The 19,578-nt window shown below is 39.3% G+C and overlaps 2 protein-coding genes across 2 annotated transcripts in view; one reads left to right on the top strand and one right to left on the bottom strand.

Moving 5' to 3' along the window:
- The window catches only part of wdr25 (WD repeat domain 25), a 37,969-nt gene extending 23,536 nt beyond the window's left edge, over positions 1 to 14,433 (bottom strand). The window contains 3 exon segments of the mRNA XM_037695162.1: positions 5,150 to 5,685; positions 5,722 to 5,815; positions 14,425 to 14,433. Coding sequence (XP_037551090.1) covers positions 5,150 to 5,685; positions 5,722 to 5,815 — 630 coding nt within the window. The 5' untranslated portion in view covers positions 14,425 to 14,433.
- Positions 7,513 to 16,145, top strand: LOC119427532 (tryptophan--tRNA ligase, cytoplasmic). The gene is made up of 11 exons (XM_037695161.1): positions 7,513 to 7,588; positions 7,969 to 8,086; positions 8,740 to 8,956; positions 9,035 to 9,143; positions 9,280 to 9,399; positions 9,584 to 9,766; positions 13,147 to 13,247; positions 13,351 to 13,463; positions 13,546 to 13,719; positions 13,804 to 13,944; positions 15,976 to 16,145. The coding sequence occupies exons 2-11, from the start codon at positions 7,973 to 7,975 to the stop codon at positions 16,132 to 16,134; spliced, it is 1,431 nt and encodes a 476-aa protein (XP_037551089.1). The 5' UTR covers positions 7,513 to 7,588; positions 7,969 to 7,972; the 3' UTR covers positions 16,135 to 16,145.
- The last annotated feature ends 3,433 nt before the right edge of the window (positions 16,146 to 19,578 follow it).

The raw sequence follows: 19,578 nt of genomic DNA, 5'->3' as shown, positions 1-19,578 counted from the left end.
AACAACTACTACTACTATAACAACAACTACAACAACTACTACTACTACTACTACTACTACTACAACTACAACTACTACTATAACAACAACTACAACAACTACTACTACTACTACAACTACAACTACTACTATAACAACAACTACAACAACTACTACTACTACTACTACTACAACTACAACTACTCCTACTACTTACTACAAACCGGATTCCAAAAAAGTTGGGACACTAAACAAATTGTGAATAAAAACTGAATGCAATGATGTGGAGGTGCCAAAATCTAATATTTTATTCAGAATAGAACACAAATCACAGATCAAAAGTTTAAACTGAGAGAATGCATCATTTTAAGGGAAAAAATCTGTTGTTTCCAAATTTCATGGCGTCAACAAATCCCAAATAAGTTGGGACAAGTCCATTTTGACCACTGTGTGGCATCCCCCCTTCTTCTTACAACACTCAACAGATGTCTAGGGACAGAGGAGACCAGTTTCTCAAGTTTAGAAATAGGAATGCTCTCCCATTCATGTCTAATACAGGCCTCTAACTGTTCAATCGTCTTGGGCCTTCTTTGTCGCACCTTCCTCGTTATGATGCATCAAATGTTCTCTATAGGTGAAAGATCTGGACTGCAGGCTGGCCATTTCAGTACCCGGATCCTTCTCCTACGTAGCCATGATGTTGTGATTGCTGCAGAATGTGGTCTGGCATTATCGTGTTGAAAAATGCAGGGTCTTCCCTGAAAGAGATGACGTCTAGATGGGAGCATATGTTGTTCTAGAACCTGAACATAGTTCTCTGCATTAATGGTGCCTTTCCAGACATGCAAGCTGCGCATGCCACAAGCGCTCATGCAACCCCAGCGTCGCGTTTGTTACACGTAACTACCGACAACCTGGAAATGTGGGCCGGTGTTGTGTCAGAAATCGATTGGCTGCTAAATGGCAGCCGCGAGAGCATGCACGGGAGGACTTCAACAAGAATTTAACAAGATTAACACTTAAAAACTATTATTTGTTTGTTCGACATTATAGCAAAGGTGTGTCTCAGTTGAACTTTTCTTTAATAAATGCACTTTGACAGTCAAATCAGCTGCATTTCTCCTGGGCGGCGCAGCAAAATGCAGCTGATTTGACGTTTGCTCCAGGAGTTCGGGAGCAAGATGAAGGTGGCTTGGTATGGCAAGTCAAGTCTTTCACTAATAGCCACTTTTACCTATTAATGAGACACTTGGCTTGCCATACAACTTGAGCACCGTCTAGTGGCTGAAAATGGTAGTGTTCAATATTTTCCATGTCAGAATGAATGAAATCGTCAGATCTCAGCCAACAATTGGATTATAAATATGGGACCAAAGGATATTAGTTGCTTTACGACTAATAAGTCGCAGGATTTGCAAATTTATGCAAAAAGGTGCAACTTATACAGTGAAAAATACAGTAATCCCTCTTTTTTTCTTTCTTTTTGTTTATGTTACCTGTTTTTGATTATGCAACAAAAACAATTCATGTGTTTCATATTTACAACGTAGCAGATTTGGAGTCAATAATTATCTTCAGTGACAGTTCATTCACTTTCGTTGAGCTCTGTTGATTAAACAAAGCTAGCTATTAAAATGCCATTAAAGTTTATTAAAGTACAAAAAAGATTCCACAAAAATCATATTCCCTCAGATAAGACATGAATGATCTGAACTGATCAGTAATCTTATTTAAACAAGCTAAAAAAAACAAAAAAAAAAAAAACAAGGACATGTTCAAATGCATGCAGTCCGACTTGTTTCAGCAGTTTCTTAAAATAAGATTTAAAAAATAAATTTGGGAGCTGAGAGCTGAGTGTTTGGAGACATCATATTGTTGCCATGGTTACAGTTTAACCACAGAGTCAAAAAGGATCTTCTGTGACCTCGGCGTGAAACGCATCTACACGTCTGAACAGCCGCACGCCATATTTTACTGTTATTTCAGTAAATAACGCAATCCTGCACCGAAACAAACACCGTGACCGCGAGAACATCATCTCCGCCAATCAGAGAAAAAACAGAGTGGTTTTGTGGGATTGATCTGGCGTTTAAAATTTTCACAGCTCAAATCTGGTAGAAATTATTCACAAGTCGTGCTCTGAGATAAAAAAAAAAAAGACAACCTGATGCGTTCGTCTTGCTGTTAAATTTGCATAAAGCAAACTAAAACAAACTGGTTGGGCTTTCTGAGATAAAGAAGAGACCATCCTCTGCTAGCCGCCACCATCTGCTGCACGCACCCTCTCCAGGTGCCAGACTAGGTGGCAGAACTTGTGTGATTATGCAAATGAACTCATTCATATTTAAATCATTAATTAGTCGGAGTTCTCCGAGGATATTGGCGTGCTACGTGATTTCATTCTGGAGGAGAAATGTTTAGACACTGGCAGGTGGATAGCTGGATTGCTTGACCTTTACGATTGGAGGGATGAGGGATTGTTTTCTAAGTGTGAAATGAAGAAAAGCCAGGGGAGGGCGTGGGGGGGGGGGGGGCGGGGGACCAGAACGAGCGACACAGAGAAGGAAAACTAAAGGAGGGAGAGAAACGAAAGTCCCACGAGTCCTGACACACATTCAGCTGACGGTGACGGACATGATCCTGCAGGAAGAGGTTTGTGGTGGATTCATGAACTGAAGCAACAAGGCAGATGCGTTTCTGTCTCCATCATCTAAACGTGTCTGCCTTAAGCTTTACTGATAAGACCCCACTGTACATATACAGTATACAGACCTGCTAAACAAGGTCTGAGCACCCTGTAAGAGAATTTAAATGGTTTGTTTTTGTAGGCCACCTCAGAGGTCATGTCAAATGTGTCCCAGCATTAATGTGTCCTCCAGCTCTGATGTTAAAAATCTTGGTGTTATTTTTTATCAGTCTTTTATCCCCCACATTAAAAAAGTGACTAGAACTTCCTTCTTCCACCTGTGTAATATCACTAAAATTAGAAACATCTAAAAATGATGTGTGTGGTGGATGCTTCTACCACCACCACATCGTGTTAGTATTTATTTAATTTTAGTTACAGGTTACATTATGTATAAGTTTAAGGTATTTTATTTAGACATATAGTTTCTGATGGGTGCACACGTTAGTTAATATTTGTCTGAATGGTTTACGAACACTTGTTCTTTTGTTTTGAGGCGCTGCAAATACAGATCAGCTGGAGGAGGAAGCCTGGAACATACCACTTTATCTAAAAGACTGAGGGGAGGGGGGACTTTATTTATTAAATTTGGCGTTAGTTAGTTAATTTTGTCACTTTAATAGTCGCTTATTATTTGTGCTAAGTTAAAGTTAGTTTTGCTTTATTTGTTTCATATGCTGTTTTAGCTAATTTAGCTTTTTTTTTTTTGTCCCTTTATTATGTTGTGCCTCCCTCATGTGGCAGATTTAGGTTACTCCGGCCCTCTTTAAGCAGCCCTTTTTGTTAACAGGTCAGTTTTGTTAGTGTTCAGTTGACCTCATTAAGTTGGGCCCAAATTTGTTATTTATCTTTTGATTTATTTTTCATTGAAATTTGATTCTTTAACTATTTTTTTGGAACTATTAAATTGAAATTTTTGCTGATTTTTGAACCCCTTTGTCTTTGTTGAAGTCTGGTCCCTCACAATGCAGAAAAAACTGGTCCATGTATTTGTCACGTCCAGACTGGACTACTGCAATGGTTTATTATTTGAGTGTCCAAATACTTTTTAAAAACGTCTTCAGTTGATCCAAAATGCTGCTGCCAGAGTCTTAACTGGAGTTAATGGGAGAGATCATCTCTCTCCAGTTTTTGTTTCTCTCCATTGGCTCCCTGTCAAATCCAGAATAGAATTCAAAATCCTATATCTAACCTACAAAGCTATCAACAACCTAGCTCCATCTTATATTCGAAATATTGTTCCATATTTTCCTAACAGAGCACTTTGCTCTCAGAGTGCAGGTTTACTTGTGGTTCCTACAGTTTCCAAAAGCAGAATGGGAGGAAGATCTTTCAGTTATCAGGCTCCTCTCTTGTGGAACCAACTTCCAGTTTCTGTCTGTGACGCTGACACGTTGTCCAGTTTGAAGACTGGGATTAAGACTTTCCTTTTTGATCAATCCTATAGTTAGGGTTGGATTGTTATGCTGCCTTAAGCTTAGACTACTGGAGGACAAACTGACCACATTTCTTAAATGAATTGTTAAAATTAAATCGTTTGCATTTGATATTATTTCTATCTTAACGTGATTCTTGACCTGCCATTGTGTATCTGTTCCTCCTTCCTGTTCCTCCTAAACTCAGCCGGTTGAAGCAGCTGGCCTGTGATTCCCCGATCTGTAGTGTTGCTCATTTGCACATGCGCTAAAAGGAATACTTCCGGATCACACGGATCGCCTTTGAATAAGCAAGATTAAGGAAAATGTATTAGTATAATTCCGTTTATGAATAAGAACTGTCTTTACTTAGAAAACTATGTGCTCTATCGCTGCCGATTTTCATGCTGCTCATTTACGACAGTCCTATTTCTGCTCAAATCACTGACATATTTACGTCATGGTTCAACTGATCTGCAGCTTCACCACTGAGCGATGCTGTTTCACCGTGGAAATAATTCATTCTGTATCTTGCAGGGTTTTTCTCATTCAGTCCAGGCTGGGGGTCAGGTCTAATGCGTCGCATGTCATCTTAACTAATGGTTTGTAACGAAAATACGCGTGGCGTAAATTAGCTACATGAAGATCGGTGGAGATAGAGCACGTACTTCTCTAAGTGAATTAAAACCGTTTTTATTCATAAACAATCCGTGCGACTCGGAAGTACACTACGGATCGTGCTTCCGTAACAGATTGGGGAATGACACGGCCGCTTGTCCTGAGCCTGGTTCTGCTGAAGGTTTCTTCCTCGTGAGGGAGTTTTTCCTTTCCACTGTCGCCTTCAAGCTCAAGATGAGTCTGCGATGAAGAGCCTGCTCCTGAGATAAACAATGTTATTAACTGACTTTTTATATATATGAATGTTTCTGTTCAGTGCCCTGAGACGACTTCTGTTGTGACTTGGTGCTTTATAAATAAACTGACTTGAATTAAGTGAAAGTGCGCCACATAGTTTTTTAAGTGTGCTCATTTTAACGGCACATGCTGGTTTTGCTGTGGCTGTAGTTACCTTGAACGTCTTGTCCATGGAGGCAGACAGCAGCAAGTGACTGAGGTGAGGAACAGGACACCACTGCACCGTGTTAACTGGGCCTCGGTGGCCCTCCAGGCTCATTTGAACTTTCCTCGGTATCCCTGCTGCTTTTGGCTTTTCACCAAGATAGGCCTTCAGTCGCGGAGGCGCATCTGACAGAATTTGACTGTTCCTGGTCTCGTCCCCCTGGTCTTGCTCTGATGGGCGCTCTGGGTTCATTGACTCCACAGAAAGCCTCTTTCTCTTTGAGACATACGGTTTAACACCAGACAAAACAGTGGGTAGTCTTTTTGCTGGATTGGTTCCATCACTAAAGCTTCTTGGGATGCACGAAGGAGGCTGCAGGGGTGCAACGCTTCCCTGAGCTGCAGGTAAGTGCAGAAGAACTGAACTGTCACTACAAACGTTTCTCTCCCAGTCTGCGCATGACTGTGGCTGAGAATAAAAACGTGGTGAAGAACTGCTTCCTTCTGGTTGTAAAACTGTCTGGTCAGAGGCCGAAGTGACAGATTCTTTGAAAACAACACTTTTAGCAGCTTCTTGCTCACAAGAAGTTTTAGCAGAAGCGGATGTGCCCTCCTCCTCCTGATGAAAGGATTCATCCTCTGACTCTGAATCATCATAGGCCACCAGTGAAGACATCTTCATGCAACACTGAAAATAAAACAAGTTATTATTATTAGCTCATTAAAGGCTCACGAGTGACATCTAGTGGTCACTTTGCTTTTATACAACTAAAGGCACATTGAGGGGGTCAGAGGTCAAAGATGAAGTCTTGAAATACTGTAATGAGGCTGCAGATTGGTTGTATCAGGAAGGGCATCCAGCATAAAAACAAATGGCCATATGTTTTGTGACATGACAGTTTAACACGAGTCATTTTCTATAATATGATGAAGTTCAGTGATTTCCCAACAGAGCAACCTGATTAAAGCAAGGAGAAAATAAAGGTCAACTATTTTACAACAAAAAGGACGAGTATTTTCACATTTTTGCATGTTCAACTACAATGATACATTTAACAATTAATTATATTTTCAACTTACCTTCCTTATGACTTTGTTATGTTATTGTACTAAATATAAACTACAAGGTATTGTTTAATTGAATGCACGAGTCACTGGATTGTATACAGCTAAATTTCACATGAACTAATATGAAGTTTCTTTAAGCCACTTAAAATATATACATTTGATAAAAACTTAATATTGGAGACTCAGTCTTTACTTGGTGAACTCAAATAACCTTTACAGGAGTTATTTCTGACACAAGGAAATTAACAGCACAGAAGAATGTGTCATCAGATTAATCTGATTACAAGCAAAGATGTGATATACTGTTGTTTTAATTTGTTTTAGAAACGCAAAGAAACTTTAAAATGTTCATTGTCTATCTTCATTGCAAGAAAGAAAAATATTCTGTGATGAAAACTCCAATAATAACAAAGATAAAACACCAGATAGGAAGAACTCCTCTAATTAATTCAACAGAACCAACATTTTCCTTAAAAACATATACTATTTTTATTTATTTCTAAATATTAAACTGTTTCTAAATACATTGTTAAAATTGTACTATTATTATTTAAATTTCAGCTAATTTCCTACCAATTATAATCTGATTATTTAATTCTAGTTTTGTTCAATGTTACTTCAGCCAAAACAAACTGAAGTGGGCAAATTGTGAACATTATCAAATCCAAGCAAAACAAAAACCAAAGAGTATTTATGCTTCTTTTACAGAGTATTGTCAAAAGACGCTATATTTGTATTGTTTATTAACGTTATCACATGTATGGATGTAGCATCTGTGCATGAAAACAACCACTGTAGCAATTTTAGCTAACCGTGGTCGCTCTTCGTTCAGTCTAAAAACCGGATGTGTCCTACACGATAAAGGGAACCGAAACCAAATGAGCCCTTCGTTATTGTACCTGCAGTCTGAAGATGCCATCAACTGACCAGACGTGTGAGGGTTATTTTTATTTTATCATGTTTAACCATAGACATAAATACGTCTATGCGTTTAACATCCCGCAAAATCATTTTTGTACGCGCAGAATTTCAGAATAAAAGCAATGCTCCGGTTTAAAGTCTGACTCATTCTCCATTTCAAAGCTTTTATTTTGAAAACCACAGGTAGGAACCGAAGATGTGCCAGTCTGTCGCGAAACGTTGTTTATTAAATAACTTTCATTGACATTCACGAGTTTCACATAAATTCATGCTGAAAAACACCGAAACATTTACGTGTATTAGATGTGTATAACGTAGTTTTCAGAATTGAACTTTTCCATGCCGGAACTAATGAACAAACTGGTTTGCTAGGGGGAAGAAATTGACTCAAACACTAGCACGAACCAAGCTGATGCAAGTTGAATGAGTGAGCTGTCAGCTGTGTGGACAACATTATACGGTATTCTGCTAATAAAATTAAAAATAACATTATCTGTTTAATAAAAATATAATAGTATCAATAATGTTATGATTTGCTGAAAATGACATCTTTTAATTTCAGTGAAGTGAGTGGTATCAGTAACGATTAGCTAGCGAATTAGCTAATGTTAAGATAAGATATAACTTTGATCCCGCATGTTCACATACGATATATTGTACAGACTCCCATATGATATGGTCTTTTCGGCTGCTGCAGAAGGAAAACCAGTGAAGTTAGATCAGAAAATCTATTGGTATTATACGTAAGCCTGCCGGAACATGTAACTTTCTTAAAAACAGCTATACATGTTTGTTTGTTTTGTTTTTTTTAATCTAATTTTTCCCCCTTCATTTGACTAGTGAGATGACAGACAGCCAAGGAAACGTGGAAGGAGCCAAGACCCCGATGGAGCTTTACAAGAGACTGAATGAACAAGGAGACAAAGTCAGGTGCTTGAAAACAGCTAAAGCAGACAAGGTAAATGACTTCAGTGCTCAGATTTACATTTCTACCACTACCCTAGAAGAAGAAAAATATATATTTTAATGCCAGAAGTCAGGGTCAGGAATATGGCAGAGACAAAACTATTATCTATAAATTATATATTGTCACACGTGATAGTACGGTCAGCAGGGCATTTGAACCAGCAACTTTCTGATAACAGGTTCAACTTCATAGGTTCACTCTGCCCCACCACTCCCCCATTTTGGAGTGCGATTAGTGTTTTATTTTTTTGCTCAGTAGGCAAGCTAGCACAGCGTCTTAGTGTTTGTGTGTACTGTATTCCAATTTAGACCAAATAACTCATCTCACTTACGCAATAATTTCAGGAAGTTTAGCGAGTATTCAATGTTTCACACTCTCTCCTTAAACTTTTGCTGCTACTGGGTAAGAAAATGGTTTAGTGTTGTTTCAAAAGGCTTTTTTTCCACTCCATCATTTGAAGAAATTGTGATAATTCAAGCAGCTGTCTCATTCACATGGTTGTATACGTGAGTACACAAACATGAGAGATCCCTGCTTTGCTCTCCTTATATTTAACCGGAGATGTGCTGTTTTTTTAAGTTGTTTTTTTTATTTATTTTCAGCTGAAATTCACCTGTTTTTAATGTTATATTTCGCCTTTCCAGGCTGACCTTGAGGCTGCTGTCCAGCTGCTGTTAAAGTTGAAAACAGACTACAAACAGATGACGGGTCAGGATTATAAAGCAGGATGTCCGCCACCAGAAAACATGGTCGTATCTAATAATGAGCCGGCAACAGATGGTGCAGACGACGAGGACACAGTTGACCCGTGGAACGTTTCAACCACCAACGCCAAGGGAGTCGATTATGACAAACTCATAGGTATGATTCTCGTGGCCTCAAAATCTGATATAAAGCTAATTTATATTGAATGCTGAATAAATGTCTTCCTGGTTTTAGTGAGGTTTGGCAGCAGTAAGATTGAAAAAGAGCTGGTGGATAGAATAGAAAAGGTCTCCGGACAGAAACCTCATCGCTTTCTACGAAGAGGAATTTTCTTCTCACACAGGTTTTTGTTCTTTCTGCTTTCCAACATCCAGAGAGAAAATCTCCCCTCAATGATTTTTGGTGTTAGCATAACAGTTTATGCTACGGAGGAATGAGATTTCAATAAATCAGGTTTGTCCTCTCACTATGTTCTGCAGAGATATGCATCAGGTGCTTGATGCTTATGAGAAGGGCAAGTCTTTCTACCTTTACACCGGCAGGGGTCCTTCCTCAGAGGCCATGCACGTTGGTCACCTCATCCCCTTCATCTTCACAAAGTGAGTTCTCCCTATAAAGTGTGTAACTACAGAGCCATTACACGAAGCAATTAATTTAGTTATCCTGAATTAAACTAATTTACTCTAGAAGTTATCAGCAACAAATAATGTTCATCAGTGAAACTTATACTTCTAACAGAATTCATACTTCTACTCATAACCTCATTTGACCTCCCTGTTCCAGATGGCTTCAAGATGTATTTGATATCCCCTTGGTGATCCAGTTGACGGATGATGAGAAGTATCTGTGGAAGGATCTAACATTAGAAGAATGCCGCCGTTTTGCCGTAGAAAATGCCAGGGATATTGTTGCCTGCGGCTTTGACATCAATAAGACATTCATCTTCTCAGATCTCGACTATATGGGGTAAAATTTGATGTCAAACTATAATCACCAACACACATCTTTATCTTTTTGTGTTTAATTTAGCTGTGTTCACAGTTTTACAGAGATAATTCATGAAAGTTTTGTTATATCTGCAAGGCCTTTTCAGAAACAGGCTCAGGTTTATGAGACAAAAAAAAGACTTCATGCCTTCACTTGTATTTGGGATCTTAAATCCTGTTGACTGCAGAATGCAGAGCTACATGGTGTCCGCTTGAGAGGACACTGCAGTCCAAATGATCAAAGGTTCTTTATTTGTCATACGCACCACATGTGGTGCATGTGGGGGAATGAAATTGTGTACACAGGGTCCCAGTTACACCCAACAAAAGTATACGTTGTAAAACAAAAACAGTAATAAGATCTAAATATTAACTAAGAAATACGCTAAAGTGGTGTAGTCTACATTTTTGTAGTGGGTATACTGTGCTTAGAAACCAAAGTACACTGGTTAGTACAATGTAATCGACAATTTATTTAGATTTAAGTATATAGAACATTTTCAAATTTCTCTGATTCTTATATTTGAATAAATGAACAACAAACGTTGTACAACAGTTGTCTTTGTAGTAAAAATATGTGAAAGAATTTAGGCCTGTCACGATAACAAATTTTTCTGGGCGATTAATTGTCTCAGAAATTATTGCGATAGATGATAATATTGTTTGAAATTGAACAATAATTAGTAATTATTGTCAAATTTAAGAAGAAATGTTGATTTGTTTGGAGTGTAGTACCTTTTTTGACCACCTGATGGCAGTATAAGACTGTTTGAACTGAAGGATGGATAAGAAAGTCCACGCTCAATAATCCAGGTATGCAATTCAACATTTTTCAGTCAGGTCATCTGGACAGTTTCTTTTTTTTTGTGCTGAAACGTTTCACCTTCGGTCCGGAAGGCTTCATCAGTCAAGGAAACGCATAACAAAACTGATTTTCCCCCCAACAGCTTACTCCAAAGTGGAACAAACCAGTTCTGCTTGTGATAAGATGGTCTCTTTGGTACGCCCCCTCCTCCATTGCCGGCCCTCTTCCTTGTTGACAGTCTTGTCAAACTGGTTGAAAACAACAAAGTCCATGCTCAATAATCCAGGTATACAAAAAAAAGAAACTGTCCAGATGACCTGACTGAAAAATGTTGAAGGATGGATAGTTGAGCAGCGTGTCTTTTTAAGATAAATGGGAGGGAGGCACATTGACGTGACATGGGCTGACATGGTGATATGGCAGACGAATGGTGTAGTTTGAGCTCTTTAGCATACCATTTGTCACACAAAGCTTTTAATAAAAATAAAAAAAATCAGTAAACAAGTTCTCAGCTTCTTTTGACAGAGAAAAACAACTTTTTAGACTAAGGCACAGTTTCAACTGTGAATTTTGGAGCTTAGACAAGACGGAGGTTTTACCCGAGGTCGACCTGTTAGCTTAGCTCGTAGCTTAGCTTCTTGGCTTAGCTGCTTTTAACGATCCAAAAATGTGATTTTTGACTGTTAAAATGGATTTTAAAGAAAAAGGGAGGGGTCAGTGAAGAGCACCGGAGTTAAGCTTTTTGTCATCCAGTGTCTTCAGTAGAAAGAGAGAGACATGAAGAAACAATAAAGCTGATAAATGAAAATGAGGTTGATAGTTTTCATTTATCATGCGATTAATTGATTTATTGTTTATCACGACAGGCCTAATAGAATTTATAAAACTGTATCAAAGCAAAACATGTTCAAGTATTAATTATACAATCATTTGCTGGATAAGCAAATGCAATAAAGACAGATTGTTACAGAAGCATTTAACTGCCATTTAATGTATCAGTGACATGTGCCTATTGATATGTCACGTATCATTGGGCACTTTTAAGTGGGTATACTGAAATTCTCAAGCTTTTCTACTGGGTAAACTCCGTGTACCCGCGTATCGCGTAGACTACACCACAACTAAAAAGTTCACTAGTAGTACAAAAACAATACGCCAAACAGCAGCACGAACATGAGTCTGTGTGAGCAGATGAGTACTGAACACAGCAGCATGAATAAATCAGCAGCATGGCTAATCAGCAGCACATATCAACAATCAAGTGGCGTTACAGTGATTATCCTGGTTAGAGATTCATGAGTCTAACAGCCTCAGGGTAGAAGCTGTTCCTCAGTCTAGTGGTTCTACACTTAATGCTTCTCAACCTCTTTCCTGAGGGGAGCGGGGCAAAAAGTGTGTGTGCTGGGTGAGTGGGGTCATTTGTGATGCAGGTGGCCCTCTTCCTGCATCTGGAGGTGTAGATGTCTGTGATGGTGTGGGGACTGACTCCAACAGACTTCTGTGCAGCCTTCACCACTCTCTGCAAAGAGTGATATGATACCAGTTGTATTATTGCATTACCAATTATACTTTTCTCTGGTTTGCCTGAATTGTTGATGCAAATGAAAGTCTATAATTTTCAAGCCATCAACCGTTGGAATAAAAATCAAGTTTTACTGAAAAAAAAAACCTTCTTAATGATAACCATCCGTCCATCCATCAAAAAGCACGGCTCCAAATCGTTATGCACAGCAGAGTTCCAAAACATTTGATAAGTTTTAAAGAAGTGAAAATGGTTATGTGTTGAATTAGCAGCATTTAAAAAGTCACATTTACTGAAATCAAAAGCTCAGTCAAACACTTCTCAACAGGCTCAGTTACGCAACAACACAAGACCCTTTCTTTGATATCGCCTTCACAGTTTTTGCATCCTTTGAGCTTGTGAGTTTTTGGAGTGTTTCTCCTTGAATTTCTGTTCAAGATGTCAGAAAAGCTTCTTTGAGCCGCTGCTTTCATGTGAATTCCCTCTCACCCTCATAAACCTTTTGCTTGAGGATAGTCCGAAGGTTCAGTTAAAGTTAAAGCTAACTCTGGAGGATGGTGGCCACACAATGAGTTTTTCTTTTATGATCACAGCAGCACGTGACACAGAGGTCTTAGTTGCAGCACGAGATGGTGCACTGGTGAAAAACAGCATATTAAATATCGATGGCACATAAATCCAATTTGCATGGTAATTTGGAACGCATTGTAAGTGTGGGATGAAGTGGCACTAGAGAAAGTAAAGCTGTATGCAATGTGTGGGTTGGAAATACTTTCTCTTGTGTAAACATTAACTTACAATACGATGATCAAAGACAAAGGGAGATGCAAAAAAATGCAAATCAAGGATCAATCTGTGGTTATGACCCTCTGATCGCCTACGAAGAATAAAAATATTAGCAGAGAACGTGTTAATCGTCAAAATATAATTTTAAGCAGAACATTTTTTTTTCTTTACACAACTTCAGTATAAAGTACTCATGGCAGTTTGCATTGGGTTGTTTTCAACGTGTTTTTCATTTTACGTCCCGCAGTTCATCCTCTGAGTTCTACAGGAATGTGGTGAAGGTCCAGAAACATGTGACATTTAATCAGGTTAAAGGCATCTTTGGCTTTACAGACAGTGACTGCATAGGTAAGACACTCAGCCTTTTGCATCCTGTTGTACTTCCCACGTCAGAGTGAAGTTCTGCCTCTGAGCTCTCATAATCACTCTGCACTCATTTATCCTTCTTCAGGAAAGATCAGCTTCCCAGCCATCCAGGCAGCTCCATCCTTCAGCAACTCTTTCCCTCAGATTTTTGGAGGCAGAAAGGACGTACAGTGCCTCATCCCTTGTGCCATAGACCAGGTAAGAACAACAGGAGGCGGTCAAATAAAACTGTGTTGATATGCTAATAATCAATATGTGATCCTTTTTGTCCCTCGCCCAGGACCCGTACTTCAGGATGACACGTGATGTTGCTCCAAGGATCGGCCATCTGAAACCAGCCCTGTTGCACTCCACCTTCTTCCCTGCCCTGCAGGGCGCGCAGACAAAGATGAGCGCCAGCGACATGAACTCCTCCATCTTCCTCACTGACACGCCGAAGCAGATCAAAAACAAGGTGCTCCTCTAACAGTTTAGACGACTCTGAAAATCTTACAAAGGTAGATGAATAATCTTTCTGACTTGTGTTCGTTCCTCACAGATCAACAAGCATGCATTTTCGGGAGGAAAGGACACGGTGGAGGAGCACAGGAAGTACGGTGGCAACCCAGATGTAGACGTCTCATTCATGTATTTGACTTTCTTCCTTGAGGATGATGAACAGCTGGAGAAAATCAGACAGGTGAGATAAAAGCACGCAAAGCAAATCAGATTACTTTATTCTCTGTGTTTGTTTCATTGTGAAAATGTTTATGAAGCGTTCACTCTACTTTGATCCATTTTTGACCTCATTTTCATTTATCGGCTTTATCGTTTCTTTGTGTCTCTCTCTTTCCACTGAAGACACTGGATGACAAAAAGCTCAACTCCGGTGTTCTTCACTGACCCCTCCCTTTCTCTTTTCTCTTTAAAATCTTTTAACGAGCCAAAATCACGTTTTTGGATCGTTAAAAGCAGCTAAGCTGAGAAGCTAAGCTACGAGCTAAGCTAACAGGCTGACCTCAGGAAAAACCTCCGTCTTGTCGAAACTCCAAAATTCACGGTTGAAACCCATTCCTTCGTGTAAAAAGTTGTTTTTCTCTGCAAAAAGAAGCTGAGAACTTGTTTACTGATTTTTTATTAAAAGCTTTGTGTGAAAAATGTTATGCTAAAGAGCTCAAACCACACTGAGTGTCCGCCATTCTGAGAACCGAAAAGAGACAGCCCATGTCATGTCAAGGGGCCTCCTTCCCATTTTTTTAAGAGACACGCTGCTCGCTCCCTCGCTATCCATCCTTCAGTTCAAACAGTCTTATACTGTCATCCAGTAGTCAAAAAAAGGTACTAAACGCAAAACAACTTAAAAATTTCTTCATAAATTTGACAATAATAACTAATTATTGTCATGTTTCAAACAATATTATCATTTATCGCAATAATTTCTGAGGCAATTAATTGCCCAGTAAAATGTGTTATCGTGACAGACCTATTTTCAACAAATCATCAAAACGTTCAACTCTTTCAGGACAATCCTGCCATGACTTTTGTTAGTGGTGTAACTTTAGCTTTTTGAAATATTTAGATTTAGCCTTTTTTGCCATTTTTTTTTCTCATAGGAAAAGAATTGAGCTCATTTTACATCCTTACTGCTCCTTCCACATTTCGTTCTGGTTCACCTTCTTTCCTTGTGCAAATTCAAACTTTTTTAGCTACTTTCAGCTGTTGTTTTCAGCCGTTTTGTGCTCCTTTCAGATTATTTCTGCTAACTACATTGTTGTGCTTCTTCGAACTTATTTCTGCTAATTTGAACTTGTTCTGCTCCTTTCAGCGTATTTATGCAAGTTTCAGTTATTTCAGCTACTATTTTGCTGTTGTTATGCTAATTTTAGCTTTTTTGGATAATTCCATATTTTTTGCACTCATTTAAACTTTTTTCAGCCTAGTTCAGAAAAACTGTGCTCTCTCCACTTCCTTCTGATAATTTAAGCTTCTTTCTGCTTTTTTAGCTACTTTTCGGCTATTTGCTAATTTCAGCTTTTTTCAGATAATTTCCATTTTTTTGTGCTCTTTTCTGCTTCTTTCAGCCTAATGGGGGGAACGTGTTCTTTCAGCTTTCTTCTGCTGATTTAAGCTTGTTCTATCTTTTTAGCTACTAGCATTTTTTTTTACTAATTTCAACTGTTTTCAAATAATTGCAATTTTTTTTGTGGTAATTTCTGCTCCTTTCAGCTTAATTATTTCTGCTAATTTCAGTTTGTTATGTTGCTAGCTTGAGTTATTTCAACTACTATTTAGCTGTTTTATGCTCATTTTTCAGCTCATTCCACATTTTTGGCACTCCTTTCAACTTTTTTCAGTCTAATTCAGCAAAAATGTGCTCTCTCCACTTCCTTCTTGTAATTTTAGCCTTTTTCTGTTTTTTTCAGCATTTTTTTTTTTTCAAATTTCAGCTTTTTTCAGATAATTTCCACTTTTTTAGGGCTCATGTCTGCTTCTTTAAGCCAGTTGAGCAAATGTTCTTTCCGCTTTCTTCTGCTAATTTAAGCATGTTATACCTTTTCAGCTACATTTCAGCTATTTCTTGGCAAGTTCTTCTGCAATAAGCATTCACTCTGGATTTTTGCAGGAAATGCGATTTCTCTAATTAATTTTGTTTATCGTTTTTCTCTGGTCTCTCATCTGTTATCTTCTGCTCTCCATTCCCTGATACTCGTTTAATGTTTACTCTTTGCAGGACTACACAAGTGGAGCTCTCCTAACAGGAGAGCTTAAGAAGATCTTGATTGAAACTCTGCAGCCGATGATCGCCCAGCACCAGGAGAGACGCAGACAAGTCACAGATGAGATAGTGAGGCAGTTCATGACACCCAGGCCTTTAAATTTTAGCTTGTAGCTCAGCGGAGCAGCGGAGATCCAGCTTCATCAGAACCACTGGACGTTCACGAGCTTCATGTCAAACATGCATGGCACCGCTCCCTCATGCTGCTGGTCATGTACTCATGTCTGTTCATGTGTTCATAGATGCAGGTCTGTCAGGACTTAAACATGATTAAAGTGGAGCATTTTAAACCGTCTTAACACAGCCACATATCCACCGTGCACGTCTTGGACTTTATTGTAAAAAGCAGCATTGTTAACAATAAATGCTAATATAAATTGAATAGCAGCTGTGTTGTGTATGGTAACGATGAGTACAAGGATATTATAAAGTCAAGTATCATTGAGCATGTCTTATGTGGTTAAGTTTATGTGCAGAGCAATATTCTGATTATTTACCTGATTCTAAATTAGACTAATTGGATTCTGGCGTTTACTTGAGTTCCATATTGGTTATTAAAATTCACATGTCAGAGCAAAGTCTGAGGGATGAATTTCACCAGAATATGCTCAATGGAAGCTTGTTATAGAAACAATCTAAAAAGGAAAATCACCAGGTTATTAAAAAAAACAACTCAAAGTCAGTTACATTAAGCAGAACTTGCAGCAGGATGAACTCATGGTACGTCTTTGTAGTGAAATATAGTCAACAGTTTGCACAGTGGAAATAAAGCCCATCCATTTGTGAGTAGCAAAACGGAATTGAGTCAACGGTTTTGTAAAGATGATTTCAATTCAAAATTACTTTATTAATCCCAAAGATGAATTAAATGTAACTCATCATCCTGGTTTCATTAAAGAGTTGCTCTAGATGCTGATGGCTGGAAGGCTCTCTTGTAGTGGTGAAGACGATGTCGTTGTATGACAGTCTGATGAAGAAGGTGCTCAGGGTTTTCTATAATAGTCTATAATTTACATAACTTTAACCAGCTTCCAGTGATAAAAGGCACCTCGAAACATTAACAAAACACTGCAGCATCAGGTCCTGGTTATAAGAAGTACATTACAAATACTGTAATCATTTATGACAAAGTGAAGTTACTGCAGATGCTGACTTGGGTTTACTTTAAGGAACTGATCAGTGCAAGGATGGAAAAGAAAAAGTCATATGTCACCGATGAGAATGTCATGAATATTGGTCCCCAACCGAACCGAGTCTACCGGATTATCAGGTGTGAATGCACCCTGAAGGACATTCCTGGAAACACAGAAGCTACACTAAAGTGTTACAGCACATTTTCTGTTTTGTTATAAAAATGAGTCAAACACTGTTCAGCCCATCATTCTCTAATTCCTAACACTGTGTGAGAAACTTATGTTCTCACTCGAATTTTATTTGAACTTCTCCAGCGGAGCACTTGTAGTTCTTCACTGCTCGGCATGTACAGAATGTATCCACTTTAAAGCTTCTGGAGCTAATTCTTGGGAGTGTTTTCTTGGAAACACTGGCCTGTTGTCAAAACCAGTTTAAGAGGTTGTGTATAATGGTCCCTTTTGCTACTTTTTTTAACATTTAAATGCGTAGCATTCCCTGATGGGTTGCGTATCAGCCGACACCTTTTGATCTTTAAATCTTTAGAGATTTAAAATAAAATTATGCTGGTTAGGAATTGGGTTAAAGCTGCTTTGGTTAAAAACTATGACCAATCAAACCAGTCAAACTTTGTAAAAGATGTTGAGCTGCAAGATGTATTGGTGCTCAAAGAACATGTTGAGGATTACTTTTAGCTACCAACAATGTTCAGTCAGATCAGCCGGACGGTTTGTTTTTTTTGCTGAGACATTTCTTCCTTCATCCAAAGGACTTCTTCAATCTGAAGTCCCACAAGCAGCACTCTCCCGTTGTGGAAAAAAGCAGTTTGCTGGTGATAATGGCCTCTGGGCCCCTCAGATTGAAGAAGTCATTTGGACGAAACATCTCAAAAGAAGAAGTTTGACAAGAAGAACATTGTTGAATCTTTACCTGGATTACTGCATGGACTGGTGTTTGAACCACTTGGCATGGCTGCCTCAGAGGAGTTGTTGTGCTCCGGGGGCCATTATCACCAGCAAACCGTTTTTTGTTTTGTTTTGTTTTTTTACCCACTATGGGAGTGTGCTGCTTGTGGGACTCATTTTGTTCCTCAGACTGAATAAGTCCTTTGAATGAAGGACAAAACGTCTCAGCAACAACAAAAAAAGAAACCGTCCAGATGGCCTGATGTTTACCTGGATTACTGAGCATGGACTTTGGTGTTTTGAACCACTTGGCATGGTTGCCTCAGAGGAGTTGTTGGACTCTGGAGGCCATCTTATCACCAGCAAACTGTTTTTTTTACCCCCACTGTTGGAGTGTGCTGCTTGTGGGACTCAGTTTGTTGGTGGCTCCTCTGAAGAAGTCCTTTGGATGAAGGACGAAACGTCTCAGTAAAAAAAAAGAAACCGTCCAGATGACCTGATGTTTACCTGGATTATTGAGCATGACCTTGGTGTTTAGCTACTACCACATCAATTTCAGCTGAGCGGCTGTAAAACTATAGTCATTTTTGACTTGGCTATGGTGGATTAGCTATGGTGGCCATTCTGAACTGGGTTAACTCCAAAACTTATGTCGTAGCAGAGTTCCAGTCTCTTGTGGGGTCTCTGTTAATACTTACAGTATGTCTTTGGGATGACTTTCAGCTACTACCACAACAAATCTGAGCTCTGTAGAACTGAATGTAATTTTTGTGTTGTGAGGTTGCTCAGCTGTGGCGGCCATCTTGAAATGAGTGGACTTCAAAAGTTTAACAGCTGTGTGCATCCAGCTGTTAGCGTTTCATTAAGTTTGTTTAGTGTTTAATGTCGCTCACAGTACACACATGCACACAGGGTGCAAAACACATTCGCCCTTAGTCATGTTTTTGTCTTTATTATTACGTGGACGTATAAATTCCCACAGTGTTGGACGTTCGTGAACGCGTCACGTTCATGTTCTTCAGGGTCACGCAGTTTATGTCGTAGCTGCGCCTTCACAGTGACGAGCACCGCGGCGATAACGCTGTTGATTTTGACCGTGGAGGGGATCAGCCGCGACAATTATAACCCTCTTCTAACCTGCCAGCAGCCAATGGGTGCGGGGGGCGGACAGAGCCGACCAGGGGTGTTGTCTGCTTACGAGTAATCCGATTGGGTTGCCTTAAAAAGGGCATTCACGCTCCTTCTTTTACGCCGCCAAACTCCGCCTAGTGCCGCGGCACAGAAATAGAAAAGGTTTGGCAGGAAGAACAATTCTAGTAGAAGGATCTGAGGCGACAATTAGTGCCGTTTAATAACGCTCAGAGTCCGGACTGACTGCTTATCTTTCTTTCAGTCGGCATCAGGAGGGAGTAAAATAATTAGCCGAGCAACCTGGCTGAGCACCAAGCCGGCGGGGGGTGGGGGGGTTAAATATTCTTGAACAAAACTCGCTATATAGTTCCCCCTAATAATACTTGTGCTT

This window comes from Nematolebias whitei, chromosome 21 (genome assembly GCF_014905685.2).
Source record: "Nematolebias whitei isolate Nwh7 chromosome 21, NemWhi1, whole genome shotgun sequence".
Classification (NCBI taxonomy): Eukaryota; Metazoa; Chordata; class Actinopteri; order Cyprinodontiformes; family Rivulidae; genus Nematolebias; species Nematolebias whitei.
This window is presented reverse-complemented; position numbering and strand designations above follow the sequence as displayed.

Bases quoted from the DNA above. Each gene is read 5' to 3' on its own strand.
- LOC119427532 (XM_037695161.1), top strand. From the start codon at position 7,973: ATGACAGACAGCCAAGGAAACGTGGAAGGAGCCAAGACCCCGATGGAG. The intron at 9,144-9,279 runs GTTTTTGTTCTT...TATGTTCTGCAG, and splicing joins GGAATTTTCTTCTCACACAG to AGATATGCATCAGGTGCTTG. The intron at 13,464-13,545 runs GTAAGAACAACA...TCCCTCGCCCAG, and splicing joins TCCCTTGTGCCATAGACCAG to GACCCGTACTTCAGGATGAC.